At 40.0% G+C, this 12,989-nt stretch overlaps 1 protein-coding gene across 3 annotated transcripts; it reads left to right on the top strand.

The window, feature by feature from the left end:
• The first annotated feature begins 1,265 nt into the window (after positions 1-1,265).
• On the top strand, positions 1,266-6,682 carry LOC148450977 (uncharacterized). Of its 3 annotated transcripts, none has more exons than XM_088462441.1 (6): positions 1,266-1,426; positions 2,723-2,914; positions 3,039-3,117; positions 3,234-3,331; positions 3,475-3,922; positions 5,501-6,682. In XM_088462441.1, the coding sequence occupies exons 1-6, from the start codon at positions 1,349-1,351 to the stop codon at positions 6,490-6,492; spliced, it is 1,887 nt and encodes a 628-aa protein (XP_088318567.1). In that variant the 5' UTR covers positions 1,266-1,348; the 3' UTR covers positions 6,493-6,682. The 3 variants fall into 3 exon arrangements, with proteins under 3 accessions (XP_088318567.1, XP_088318566.1, XP_088318565.1); XM_088462440.1 differs by having other exon boundaries at positions 2,994-3,117; positions 5,504-6,682; XM_088462439.1 differs by having other exon boundaries at positions 2,994-3,117.
• The last annotated feature ends 6,307 nt before the right edge of the window (positions 6,683-12,989 follow it).

The following is a 12,989-nucleotide window of genomic DNA, read 5'->3' as shown; positions in this document are numbered from 1 at the left end:
TGGGTGCTCATACAGAGCTAGAGTATATCTGCCATCTATTCTGGATGCCAGAATGGAGTTTTGAGTGCATTAGCAATGCGTTCCCGGTGCGGGATTAGAGCTCTGATAACCTTAACCAACTGTGGCGGAGTGAGCTCTGATTATGTTAGCCAGGTGTTTGGGCTGCCGCAATTGATCCCTGAGTACAATAGCCAGCAATTATAGGTGCTGGTATAGGGCTACGAGAACATTGGCCATTCATTATAGCTGCCCCGATTGGTTCTCCCCAGTGCCTCAGCCATCCATTCCGGGTTCAAGAATAGGGCTCTAAGTACCTGAGCCCTTCATTCCAGATGCTCGAGTAGGTGTTGGAGGAATAGTCCTATCTGAGTTGCCAGAACAGATGTGAGGTTACGAGTTCCATCTCTTCCAGCTCCCGGAATAGGTGTCTCAGTATTATGGGTGTAAATAGAGCTTTGTGGCCCCACAGCATTATTCTGAAGGGCCTCTACAAAACACCCAGAGGATGAGGGCATTTGCATACCAGGGGTCCACAATAATAAATCATCCTTCACGTCGACCCCAACATTGGGGGCAACATCATCATATCTAGGGAGGGGACTATTAACCCTCTCACCAAGGAAAGCTCAGGCCAACCATGGTTACCAAGGCACTAATAGAGGGGGTACCAGGGTCAGTGTAACTCCCAATACGTGGATCAGGTCTGCTTCCTCAGACATATTGAATCAAGTGTGTGTCGTGGAGGTCAATGACTCTTGGACATGAGAGGACCATTGGTGTAACCTCCAGCATTGCCGTGTAGGGGTCACTCAGCAGCCCTTTGAAGCTGGGTCAGAGGAGCTTCTGAGAAACACTGACCTAGACTCTGTCTCTGGGAATGAGGGGACTTAGTGGTCACTCAGTGTACTCTTACATTTATATAACAACAGCAACATGATAGCGTAGTGGACTGCATTTCTACGCTGTTCTGGGGTCGTGAATTCAACTCCTAACCAAGGTTCTGTGTGGATTCTGTATGTTCCAGTGTTTGCATTGGTTTCTTCCCACTCTGCAAATCCACACTGGTACGTTAGTTTGCTTCTTTCATAAATACCCCGTGTGTGTATGTATGTGTGTGTGTGTAGGCTGTCCATGTGGTAGGAAATGTAGGAAAGGCAGGGACAGATGTGACTAAATATTCCCTGTAAAGCGCTGTGTAATATGTGCTCACTACATAGATAACTGGTAAGAAATAGCTTCTAATATTTATATTTATTCCTAGATTTCTGTGCAGTGAGGAGTCAGATCCTTGTTACTAGAAGTCACGTGAGGGTGAGACGTGTCCTGTATAAATCTCTGATCACTGAGGATGGACAAGGGCAGGAGTCACATGACTGAGAGGATACTAAATCTCACCCTGGAGATCATCTACCTGCTGACTGGGGAGGTGAGAGGGTCTGGGAGTGTCACAGTGACATCACTTATATCTATAGTAATAATACAGGGACATGACTGGGGAGGTGAGGGGATCTGGGAGTGTCACAGTGACATCACTTATATCTATAGTAATAATACAGGGACATGACTGGGGAGGTGAGAGGATCTGGGAGTGTCACAGTGACATCACTTATATCTATAGTAATAATACAGGGACATGACTGGGGAGGTGAGAGGATCTGAGAGTGTCACAGTGACATCACTTATATCTATAGTAATAATACAGGGACATGACTGGGGAGGTGAGAGGGTCTGGGAGTGTCACAGTGACATCACTTATATCTATAGTAATAATACAGGGACATGACTGAGGAGGTGAGAGGATCTGAGAGTGTCACAGTGACATCACTTATATCTATAGTAATAATACAGGGACATGACTGGGGAGGTGAGAGGGTCTGGGAGTGTCACAGTGACATCACTTATATCTATAGTAATAATACAGGGACATGACTGGGGAGGTGAGAGGATCTGAGAGTGTCACAGTGACATCACTTATATCTATAGTAATAATACAGGGACATGACTGGGGAGGTGAGGGGATCTGGGAGTGTCACAGTGACATCACTTATATCTATAGTAATAATACAGGGACATGACTGGGGAGGTGAGAGGATCTGAGAGTGTCACAGTGACATCACTTATATCTATAGTAATAATACAGGGACATGACTGGGGAGGTGAGGGGATCAGGGAGTGTCACAGTGACATCACTTATATCTATAGTAATAATACAGGGACATGACTGGGGAGGTGAGGGGATCTGGGAGTGTCATAGTCACATCACCTATATCTATAGTAATAATACAGGGACATGACTGGGGAGGTGAGGGGATCTGGGAGTGTCACAGTGACATCACTTATATCTATAGTAATAATACAGGGACATTACTGGGGAGGTGAGGGGGTCTGGGACTGTCACAGTGACATCACTTATATCTATAGTAATATCCGAGTAGCAGGGAGCCGGTCTCAGATATAGTATTAATCCCACAGTCCTCACTGGAGTTGGTATTTATTACATTGCTATTGTTGTTCTCTTTCTGTCACTTACAAAAAACTTATTGGGCTGCAAGAGATACTATATACTCCACATTTTCATATATATGGTAGATTGTTATAAGATTTTTTTTTTGTTGTAAAATACGAGTCTACTTGAATATTATGCAATGTGATCACCTGAATAAACAGCCCCATTTAAGTGGAGTTTAATTGACCTTCTCATTTATATTTCCCCAATACACAGGGTTACACAGTAGTGAGGAAGTCATCTGGTGAGAGTAAGACACCCAGCAGCCGTCCCTGTGTATCAGGAGGATTGAGCAGGACCCAGACCCCCATGACGGTGCCTCCACCTCACTCACTGATGCATGAGAGACACAATGACCAGAAGATCCTGGAACTCATAAACAAGATCATTCAGCTGCTGACTGGAGAGGTGACTGCTGGGAATGGGACATTATACAGTAACACCAGGGGATGTGTCTGGGTGATGACTCTATCATTGTGTGTGTCAGGTTCCTATAAGGTGTCTGGATGTCGCTGTCTATGTCTCCATGCAGGAGTGGGAGTATATAGAGGAACACAGGGGTCTGTACAAGGACGTGATGATGGAGAATCACCGGCCCCTCACATCACTGGGTAAGAGAAGACTGTCATTTATTGTACAGGGGAGAGGAGGTTTGGGAGCCTCTATATACACATAACCTGATAATCACATATATACAATGTACTCAGTCACTATGTGTCTCCTACAGATGGACCCAGTAATAGAAATACCCCAGAGAGATGTTTCCGTCCTCTTTATTCACAGGATTGTATAGATGAGAATCAGAGGATCCCACAGGCGCATCAGGTAGGTGGGATTTAGGGTCTCACAAATATACTAAAGGGACTGTCACTATATGATCTGTAGAGAAGCTGTGTGTGTCTTATGCACTGATATTATACTATTTAGTCTCAATTAAATCAGACATTATTGTTATATGGGTCATTTAGAATGAAGATCTTGCTGATATGAAGGCAGAAGATATAGAGGGAGAAGAAGAGTCGTATGTGACTGATATAAAGGCGGAAGATATAGAGGGAGAAGAAGAGACGTATGTGACTGATATAAAGGCAGAAGATATAGAGGGAGAAGAAGAGACGTATGTGACTGATATAAAGGCAGAAGATATAGAGGGAGAAGAAGAAACGTATGTGACTGATATGAAGGCACAAGATACAGAGGGAGAAGAAGAGACGTATGTGACTGATATAAAGGCAGAAGATATAGAGGGAGAAGAAGAGACGTATGTGACTGATATGAAGGTAGAAGATATAGCGGGAGAAGAAGAGACGTATGTGACTGATATAAAGGCAGAAGATATAGAGGGAGAAGAAGAGACATATGTGAGGAGTGATCAGCAGTGTAAGAAGGAAAAAATCCCTACATATATCAGCACAGGTGAGTTATAAACCCTTATAACATATTCTCTTTGCTCAGTCACTACATCGATGTACAAGCTTATGAGGGAATTGTATCTGCACATTGGGGGAGTCAGGGGCCATCAGCCTCTAAGTCTCATGCTCTCCCCCCCAACCATCCGGAGCCACCAGCCCCTATTAGACTCCTGCTCTCCCCCTCACATCATGTCACTGTGTGTTACCAGCTGAGAGATCTGACCAGTCTCCTCCCCACACTCTCTGGTGTTTCTCATACATCAGGAGCCAACAGCCCCTATTATACCCCTGCTCTCCCCCTCACATCATGTCACTGTGTGTTACCAGCCCAGAGATCTGACCAGTGTCTCCTCCCTGCACTATAAAACCATATACTCCCACATCACAACAAACTCCATGTATACACACACACCAGCTATAAGCACACACTTATTATTGCATAGTCCTTCCACCAATGCTTTTCTACAATGAATGATTCAACCTATAATAGTACTAATAGTACTATGTGTGTGACGCTTTGGAGAGAGGTGGTGAGTCTGAGAGAGTGAGAGTTCCAGCAGTGGGTAGCAGCACAAGGAAAGTCTTGGAGGCAGGAGTGGGAGGATATAATGATGTGGACGGAGAGGCACCAGGCATAGGCAGAGCAAAGTAGGTGATGAGAGTGTGGAGGGAGATGTAGAAATAGATGAAAGGGTGAGACGTATGGTGGCTTTATAGATGATTGGGAGGAGTTTGAATGTTTTCTCGTGGGGATGGGGAGCCAGTGTAGGACCTGAGTAGAGGAAAGGCAGTTTGTAGTTTGGTGAAGATGAGCCAGGCAGAAGCATTGAGTACAGATTTCAGTGGAGAGAAATGGGTGTTGAGGAGGCCACATAGGAGGGAGGTTACAATAGCCCTGTTTAGAGATGAACAGTGAGTTGATGAGGGTTTTATGGTGCGTACACACGGTACGATCAGTCAGCGATAACAATATCGCTGGCTGATCGTCCTGCACCTTCCCGGTGTGCTAAATGATCATTATTGTTCATCCAGCACACCACCAACCCACCAACAACAGGCCAGCAATCTGCGATCAACGATCGTGGGTCCCTATGTGACCTGGTCGATATCGACCAGGTTACAGCATGCACGGCCGATGGACAATATCGTTATTGTCCATACGTGCCCGTGCATCACTGGTCGTTTGGGGGTTAGAAGGCACTAAAAAATGCACGATATGAACGATATTGTTCATATTGTACATTTTTATCGTACCGTGTGTTAGCACCATAAGTTACCTCCAGGGTGAGAGAGGGTCTGATCCTGGAGATATTTTGAAGGTGGAAGCGGCAAGACTGGGAGAGGTACTGAATGTGGGAATTGAAGCAGAGGGCGGAGTTAAGGATATCTCCAAGACAGTGGACTTGTGAGATAGAAGAGATGGTGAGGTTGTCGATGGATAATAAAATTGAAGGAGGTGAGTGAACTCCAGATGGTGGGAAGCCAATCATTTCAGTCTTATACATATTGAGTTTAAGCGCAGAGACATCCAAGAACATTTGCTCTCAATGTAAATTGTTTATTCTTATACATTTGTTTCCAGTAGATGGACGCACAAGCAGGAATACCTCGCAGGGAGATCTCATCGTGTCACCAGATTTTAAAATAGAAGATAAGAACATCAGACCGGATTCTCCAGGAGAAACTCCAATTACCCTAAATATACATCCAGCACTTCACAGTGCGGATATGTCATCTGGTCCCTCTAATGATGAGGAACGTTCTCTTGATAATTCAGATCTTGCTACACACAGTACAGCTCATATAGGTAATAGAATACTATCTAAAACTGGTAAAAGTTCTATACGTCGGTCAGTTTCTGTTAGACATCAGAAAACTCACACAGTTGAGAAACCATTTCCATGTTCTGAGTGTGGGAAATGTTTTACACAGAAATCTAATCTTGTTACACATCAGAGACGTCACACAGGTGAGAAGCCATTTCTATGCTCTGAGTGTGGGAAAAGTTTTTCAGTAAAATCTGATCTTGTTACACATCAGAGAACTCACACAAGTGTGAAGTCATTTTCATGTTCTGAGTGTGGAAAATGTTTTACATATAAATTTGATCTTGTTGCACATGAGAGAACTCATACAGGTGAGAAGCCATTTCAATGCTCTGAGTGTGGGAAATGCTTTACCCAGAAATCTCTTTGTGTTAGACATCAGATGACACACACTGGTGAGAAGCCATTTACTTGCTCTGAGTGTGGGAAATGTTTTTCATATAAAGCAGCTCTTGTTATACATCAGAGAAATCACACAGGTGAGAAACCATTTCCATGTTCTGAGTGTGGGAAATGTTTTGCACAGAAATCAGGTGCTGATACTCATCAGAGACATCATACAGGTGAGAAACCTTTTCCATGCTCTGAGTGTGGGAAATGTTTTAGATATAAATCAGCTCTTGTTACACATCAGAAAACTCACACAGGTGAGAAACCATTTCCATGCTCTGAGTGTGGGAAATGTTTTACACGAAAAACGAGCCTTGTTAGACATCAGATGTCACACGTGAGAAAAGTATTTAATTGAGCTGATACAAAACAGGGATTTGGTAACACTCCAGTCACACAGTAGTTTAAGTTCTCCATCCGCAGATAATTGGTATGTGTGTCATTAATATAAAGAGAGGAGGAATGTACAGTGCTAGAGATATCTCGACAACAATAATTAATATAGGGCTTGGTAAATGCATTAAAATGTCTAATATCTAATACGAATATACCCAGGGGATATTATATATATATATATATATATACATACATACATACATACATACATACATACATACATACATACATGCACGCACTAGCTGGAGTACCTGGCGTTGCCCGGAATTTTAAGAATGTTTGCACATCATCCTCCAACAAACCCCTCCTTAGGCAGGCCTCACGAAAAGTGTGACAAACTTCCACAGTCCTAAGGTCTTTGAAGGAAGTAGGACCTGTAACGGTATAAAGCAAACTTCGGTGACAGAAGCATTCAAAATTTGTCGGATGTACAGTGTAAACATGGCAAAGAGCTTCTGTTGCTCTGATACCAGGATGACTGTGTACTTCCTGGTTGCTGGATCGCACTATGAAATGCACAGCAACTACTTCCAGTTCCTTGTGCAGCTGTTTCCGGCATTCAGGGTCTCCATGGTGTATAAGATTCATCCAATCGGTTTTACCCTTCAGGGGCTGACAAAGGAATGAACCGGAAGTAGCCTCTGTGCGTTCCATAGTGCAGTCCAGCAACCAAGGAGATAAACAAAAAAGTTTGGTCGCCACTGTTGACACCATCTAGTTGTGTAAGCTCATGCATGAGCAAGTATAAATAAAAATTTGTGCTGCAGAGCTGCGTGTTTGCATCCCAGTATAGTTGTCATCTTTATGTGCCTGACTGTAAATCAAATGGATCTCTCCTCATGGATGCAGATATCAATTTTTACCATATTCAGACTCATAATAAGCCTGGCTTAATATAAATAGTGGTGTCATCAGTGCAGGTTTGTTGACTGTGTTGGCAGTGCAAGGGTGTTCTCAATACAGGGTGTCGGCAGAGCGGGGGTGCCAGTGGTGTCATCAGTCATGTGTGCTGGCAGTGCAGGGGTGCTGGTGGTGTCAGTGTGGGGGTCGCTAAGGGTGTCCTGAGTATGTGTGTTTTTTAATTATTTAAAAATTAACAGTAATTTCGATTTAAATTTTTTTATAGTTGCCTCTGCCGTGTTTAATACGCTCCTATATCAAATTTTACGATCTTGGCTTGTAAACTGTGGATTTGTATAGAAAGACAGAAGGACAAATTTTCATATATATACTACCGTTCAAAAGTTTGGGGGTCACCCAGACAATTTCGTGTTTTACATGAAAACTGACTTTTATTTATCAAATGAGTTGCAAAATGAATAGAAGATATAGTCAAGCCATTGGCAAGGTTAGAAATAATGATTTTTATTTGAAATAATAATTTTGTCCTTCAAACTTTGCTTTAGTCAAAGAATGCTCCTTTTGCAGCAATTACAGCATTGCAGGCCTTTGGCATTCTAGCTGTTAATTTGTTGAGGTAATCTGAAGAAATATCACCCCACGCTTCCTGAAGCACCTCCCACAAGTTGGACTGGCTTGAATGGGCACTTCTTGCGTACCATGTGGTCAAGCTGCTCCCACAACAGGTCAATGGGGTTGAGATCTGGTGACTGCACTGGCCACTCCATTACAGACAGAATACCAGCTGCCTGCTTCTTCCCTAAATAATTATTGCATAATTTGGAGGTGTGCTTTGGGTCATTGTCCTGTTGGCGGAGGAAATTGGCTGCAATCAAGCGCTGTCCACAGGGTATGGCATGGCGTTGCAAAATGGAGTGATAGCTTCCTTATTCACAATTCCTTTTACCTTGTACAAATCTCCTACTTTACCAGCACCAAAGCAGCCCCAGACCATCTCATTACCTCCACCATGCTTGACAGATGACGTCAGGCACTCTTCCAGCATCTTGTCACTTGTTCTGCATCTCACAAATGTTCTGTGTGATTCAAACACATCAAACTTCGATTCGTCTGTCCATAACACTTTTTTCCAATCTTCCTCTGCCCAATGTCTGTGTTCTTTTGCCCATATTAATCTTTTCCTTTTATTGGCCAGTCTCAGATATGGCTTTTTCTTTGCCAATCTGCCTAGAAGGCCAGCATCCCGGAGTCGCCTCTTCACTGTAGACGTTGACACTGGCATTTTGCAGGTACCATTTAATGAAGCTGCCAGTTGAGGACTTGTGAGGCGTCTATTTCTCAAACTGGAGACTCTGATGTACTTGTCTTCTTGCACAGTTGTGCACCGGGGCCTCCCACTTCTCTTTCTACTCTGGTTAGAGCCTGTTTGTGATGTTTTGTGAAGGGAGTAGTACACACCGTTGTAGGAAATGTTCAGTTTCTTGGAAATTTCTCGCATGGAATAGCCTTCATTTCTAAGAACAAGAATAGACTGTCGAGTTTCACATGAAAGTTCTCTTTTTCTGGCCATTTGGAGAGTATAATCGAACCCACAAATGTGATGCACCAGATACTTAACTAGCTCAAAGGAAGGCCAGTTTTATAGCTTCTCTAATGAGCAAACCCGTTTTTAGCTGTGCTAACATAATTGCACAAGGGTTTTCTAATCATCCATTAGTCTTCTAACGCGCTTAGCAAACACAATGTACCATTAGAACACTGGAGTGATGGTGCTGGAAATGGTTCTCTATACACCTATGTAGATATTCCTTTAAAAACCAGAAGTTTGCAGCTAGTATAGTCATTTACCACATTAACAATGTATAGAGTATATTTCTGATTAATGTAATGTTATCTTCATTGAAAAAAACAGAAATTTCCTTATTTTTGAAAGAAAAGCACTAAGTGACCCCAAACTTTTGAACGGTAGTGTATGTGTAATCTATATATAATATATATATATATATCGACCAAAATATGATGAGGGCGCAAAACACGAAAATATCTTAACAGTTAAATGGATAATTAAATACATTTTCAGTATTTTCACAGTTCGAAACCCACTTCCGTGGGGTAAAAAGCGTTCTACAGATCAGAACCTCCAATAGTAGGATATCAGATAAAGTCCCTTTTGAAGAGTAAGAATCAGTCCAATTTTTTCTTCTTTAGTAGACTGGACCAACCTTGACGTAGTTTTTATAAGTTCCGAATTAACTTTTTCTGGAAAAGAGCCACTCACCAAAAAACACCCAATAACTGGCCCAATGGACCACTGTTAGATTTTGAACAATACATTTATTAAAATAAAAAAATTGACATATAATTTTTTTTTAAAATGCTTACACAATTGCTAAATTATTCAACAGAAGAAGATGATATATAGCCTGCCATTAACCCCTTAAGACCAGGTTTTCAAATAGGCAGGTTTCTCCCTTCTGGTAATACACAACCCAACGTGTTTTGTCTGTTAGGACTTTATCTTCAATTAAAGATAAATACAAACAAAAATAAATGGGTGTACAAAAACAATGGTATAGGGTCTAATACAATTTGAATTGCTCCTGGTGTCAATACATACCAAAATGCAAAAAACTAACTAAATCCACAAGATGTTTCCAAGTAATGTCCTTTTAAATGGACTTATATTTTAGAGAATTACATCATAAAATATGTATACATATGACATTACTCATAATTGATCATGATAAATATAAATCTTTGAAGGTTGAATATACATACCGGATTCTAGGAATTGTAAAAAGTCCGGACAGAAACTGGCAACATACTGTCCTTAAAATGGACCTATACGTTAAAAAATTCCATCAGTTGCCAAAGAACATTATTAATAATTTCTATCATTAGTCACACCTTAATTAATTACATGTCCTATAACTTATGTAAAAATAAAGACATCAATCTGTCTCATAGCATTTAGTTTATAATCATTTAAAAATTGATAGAAGAAGGTATAGAATAAATTATTTCCACATATTCTCATAAGTATATCCTTATTGGATTTATAGAGACTATATCATTATCCTGAACCATAGCAAAAAACTAATATATTCCATAGTTTAACAATACAAATAAATATATTGTATACTTTTATTTTAGAAACCATATAATACAGAACCTTTATTAACACTCATGATTCTAAAATTCATAATTAAGTAACACAACATAAAGACAGCCATTACTTATCCAGGATTGTACTGGAAAAATTCAATAAGCTTCAGAGTACTTACTATTTGATCTGAAGAGACATCTCATATATAATATATATATAATCTATCCAGCATCAAAATATACAGTGATACTTTACATGTGGTTCTCATTATGCCTAAATCTAAACTCTTCATATTCTATATATTTTCAGAATAAGTCTCCAATAGGGACCTTGGATGAATATTAATTTGCTTATATATATATATATATATATATATATATATATATCTGCCCTTATTAGTGTAATTGGGGTGTGGGTGTGATCCTATCATGTGACTCACTAGTGGAAACTATCGCACATTATTACTAATATTATCAACATTATAACTTTACTATATGGGGTAATAATAATCACTAATCTGTTATCTTACTGTATCATGTGTTATTTATACTAGATTGTAAGCTCCTAGGAGCAGGATCCTCCTCCCCACTGTCTCACAGGCTTCTTTTCTAGCACTTCTATGACAGCCTTCACCTTCCCAGCCGTATTGTGTATGGAGAATTGTGTTGTTAATTGTTACTTGTGCTCTGTTTATAAGTTGGTTACTGTATTGTAATGTTCTGTGTACCCTGTACTGTATTTACGGCGCTGCGGACCACTTGTGGCGCCCTATAAATAAAATATAATAATATATATATATATATATGTAACCTGGATCCCAGTGACGCTGCCGCTATACAGATCACTAATACATTATCTTATTATATCATTAGTGTTATTTATACCTTATTGTGTGACTTTATAACTTAGAATCGCTATTATATATATATGTAATGATTGGGATTGGTCAGCTCCATCACGTGACATTGTTCTCATGCTATGTGCCCGGAGACTTGTGTTTTTATATCACCATGACAACTCTTACTCATTGTTACTGGTGTAACCGGTAACGTGATTGTGGTTTACCATGTGACCAGGTGAAACAAATCATCCATGCCTCTTGCTGGTTTTTCTACAGAGATCTCCATGATTGGTCCATTCCAGTCATGTGTGTGTGATTACCTCACATGACTGGGTGGATCTGATTATCCAGACTCTCTCTCTAGTTCATTCTGGCAATCTGCATAGATCTCTATGATTGGTCCATTCTGATCATGTGCGGTTGTATACATCATGTGACACGGCCTCGGGACCAGCTACTGTGCTGTATTAATTGTTATATAGGGGATACATATTATGTATATCAGTCATACACGGAGAAGATAAATACATTATTATACTATTATATATCAGCACCACTCTCTGCAGTAATAACAGACCACATCATTGTTATATAGGAGATACATATTATGTATATCAGTCATACACAGAGATGATAAATACATTATTATACTATTATATATCAGCACCACTCTCTGCAGTAATAACAGACCACGTCATTGTTATATAGAGGATACATTTTATGTATATCAGTCATACACAGAGAAGATAAATACATTATTATACTATTAGATATCAACACCACTCTCTGCAGTAATAACAGACCACGTCATTGTTATATAGGGGATACATTTTATGTATATCAGTCATACACAGAGAAGATAAATACATTATTATACTATTATATATCAGCACCACTCTCTGCAGTAATAACAGACCACGTCATTGTTATATAGAGGATACATTTTATGTATATCAGTCATACACAGAGAAGATAAATACATTATTATACTATTATATATCAGCACCACTCTCTGCAGTAATAACAGACCACGTCATTGTTATATAGAGGATACATTTTATGTATATCAGTCATACACAGAGAAGATAAATACATTATTATACTATTAGATATCAACACCACTCTCTGCAGTAATAACAGACCACGTCATTGTTATATAGGGGATACATATTATGTATATCAGTCATACACAGAGAAGATAAATACATTATTATACTATTAGATATCAGCACCACTCTCTGCAGTAATAACAGACCACGTCATTGTTATTTAGAGGATACATTTTATGTATATCAGTCATACACAGAGAAGATAAATACATTATTATACTATTAGATATCAACACCACTCTCTGCAGTAATAACAGACCACGTCATTGTTATATAGGGGATACATATTATGTATATCAGTCATACACAGAGAAGATAAATACATTATTATACTATTAGATATCAGCACCACTCTCCGCAGTAATAACAGACCACGTCATTGTTATATAGGGGATACATATTATGTATATCAGTCATACATAGAGAAGATAAATACATTATTATACTATTAGATATCAGCACCACTCTCTGCAGTAATAACAGACCACGTCATTGTTATATAGGGGATACATTTTATGTATATCAGTCATACATAGAGAAGA

Source organism: Taudactylus pleione, unplaced genomic scaffold (assembly GCF_031769625.1).
Source record: "Taudactylus pleione unplaced genomic scaffold, aTauple2 ptg001238l, whole genome shotgun sequence".
Lineage (NCBI taxonomy): Eukaryota > Metazoa > Chordata > Amphibia > Anura > Myobatrachidae > Taudactylus > Taudactylus pleione.
Note: the sequence above shows the minus strand (reverse complement) of the source record. Positions and strands in the feature narration are given on the sequence as shown.

What these genes read in the sequence shown, in the direction of transcription:
- LOC148450977 (XM_088462439.1), top strand. Translation starts at nt 1,349, where the DNA reads ATGGACAAGGGCAGGAGTCACATGACTGAGAGGATACTAAATCTCACC. An exon ending in TCTACCTGCTGACTGGGGAG is followed by an intron (nt 1,427 to 2,722) that starts GTGAGAGGGTCT and finishes CCCAATACACAG; the next exon opens with GGTTACACAGTAGTGAGGAA. An exon ending in CCGGCCCCTCACATCACTGG is followed by an intron (nt 3,118 to 3,233) that starts GTAAGAGAAGAC and finishes TGTCTCCTACAG; the next exon opens with ATGGACCCAGTAATAGAAAT.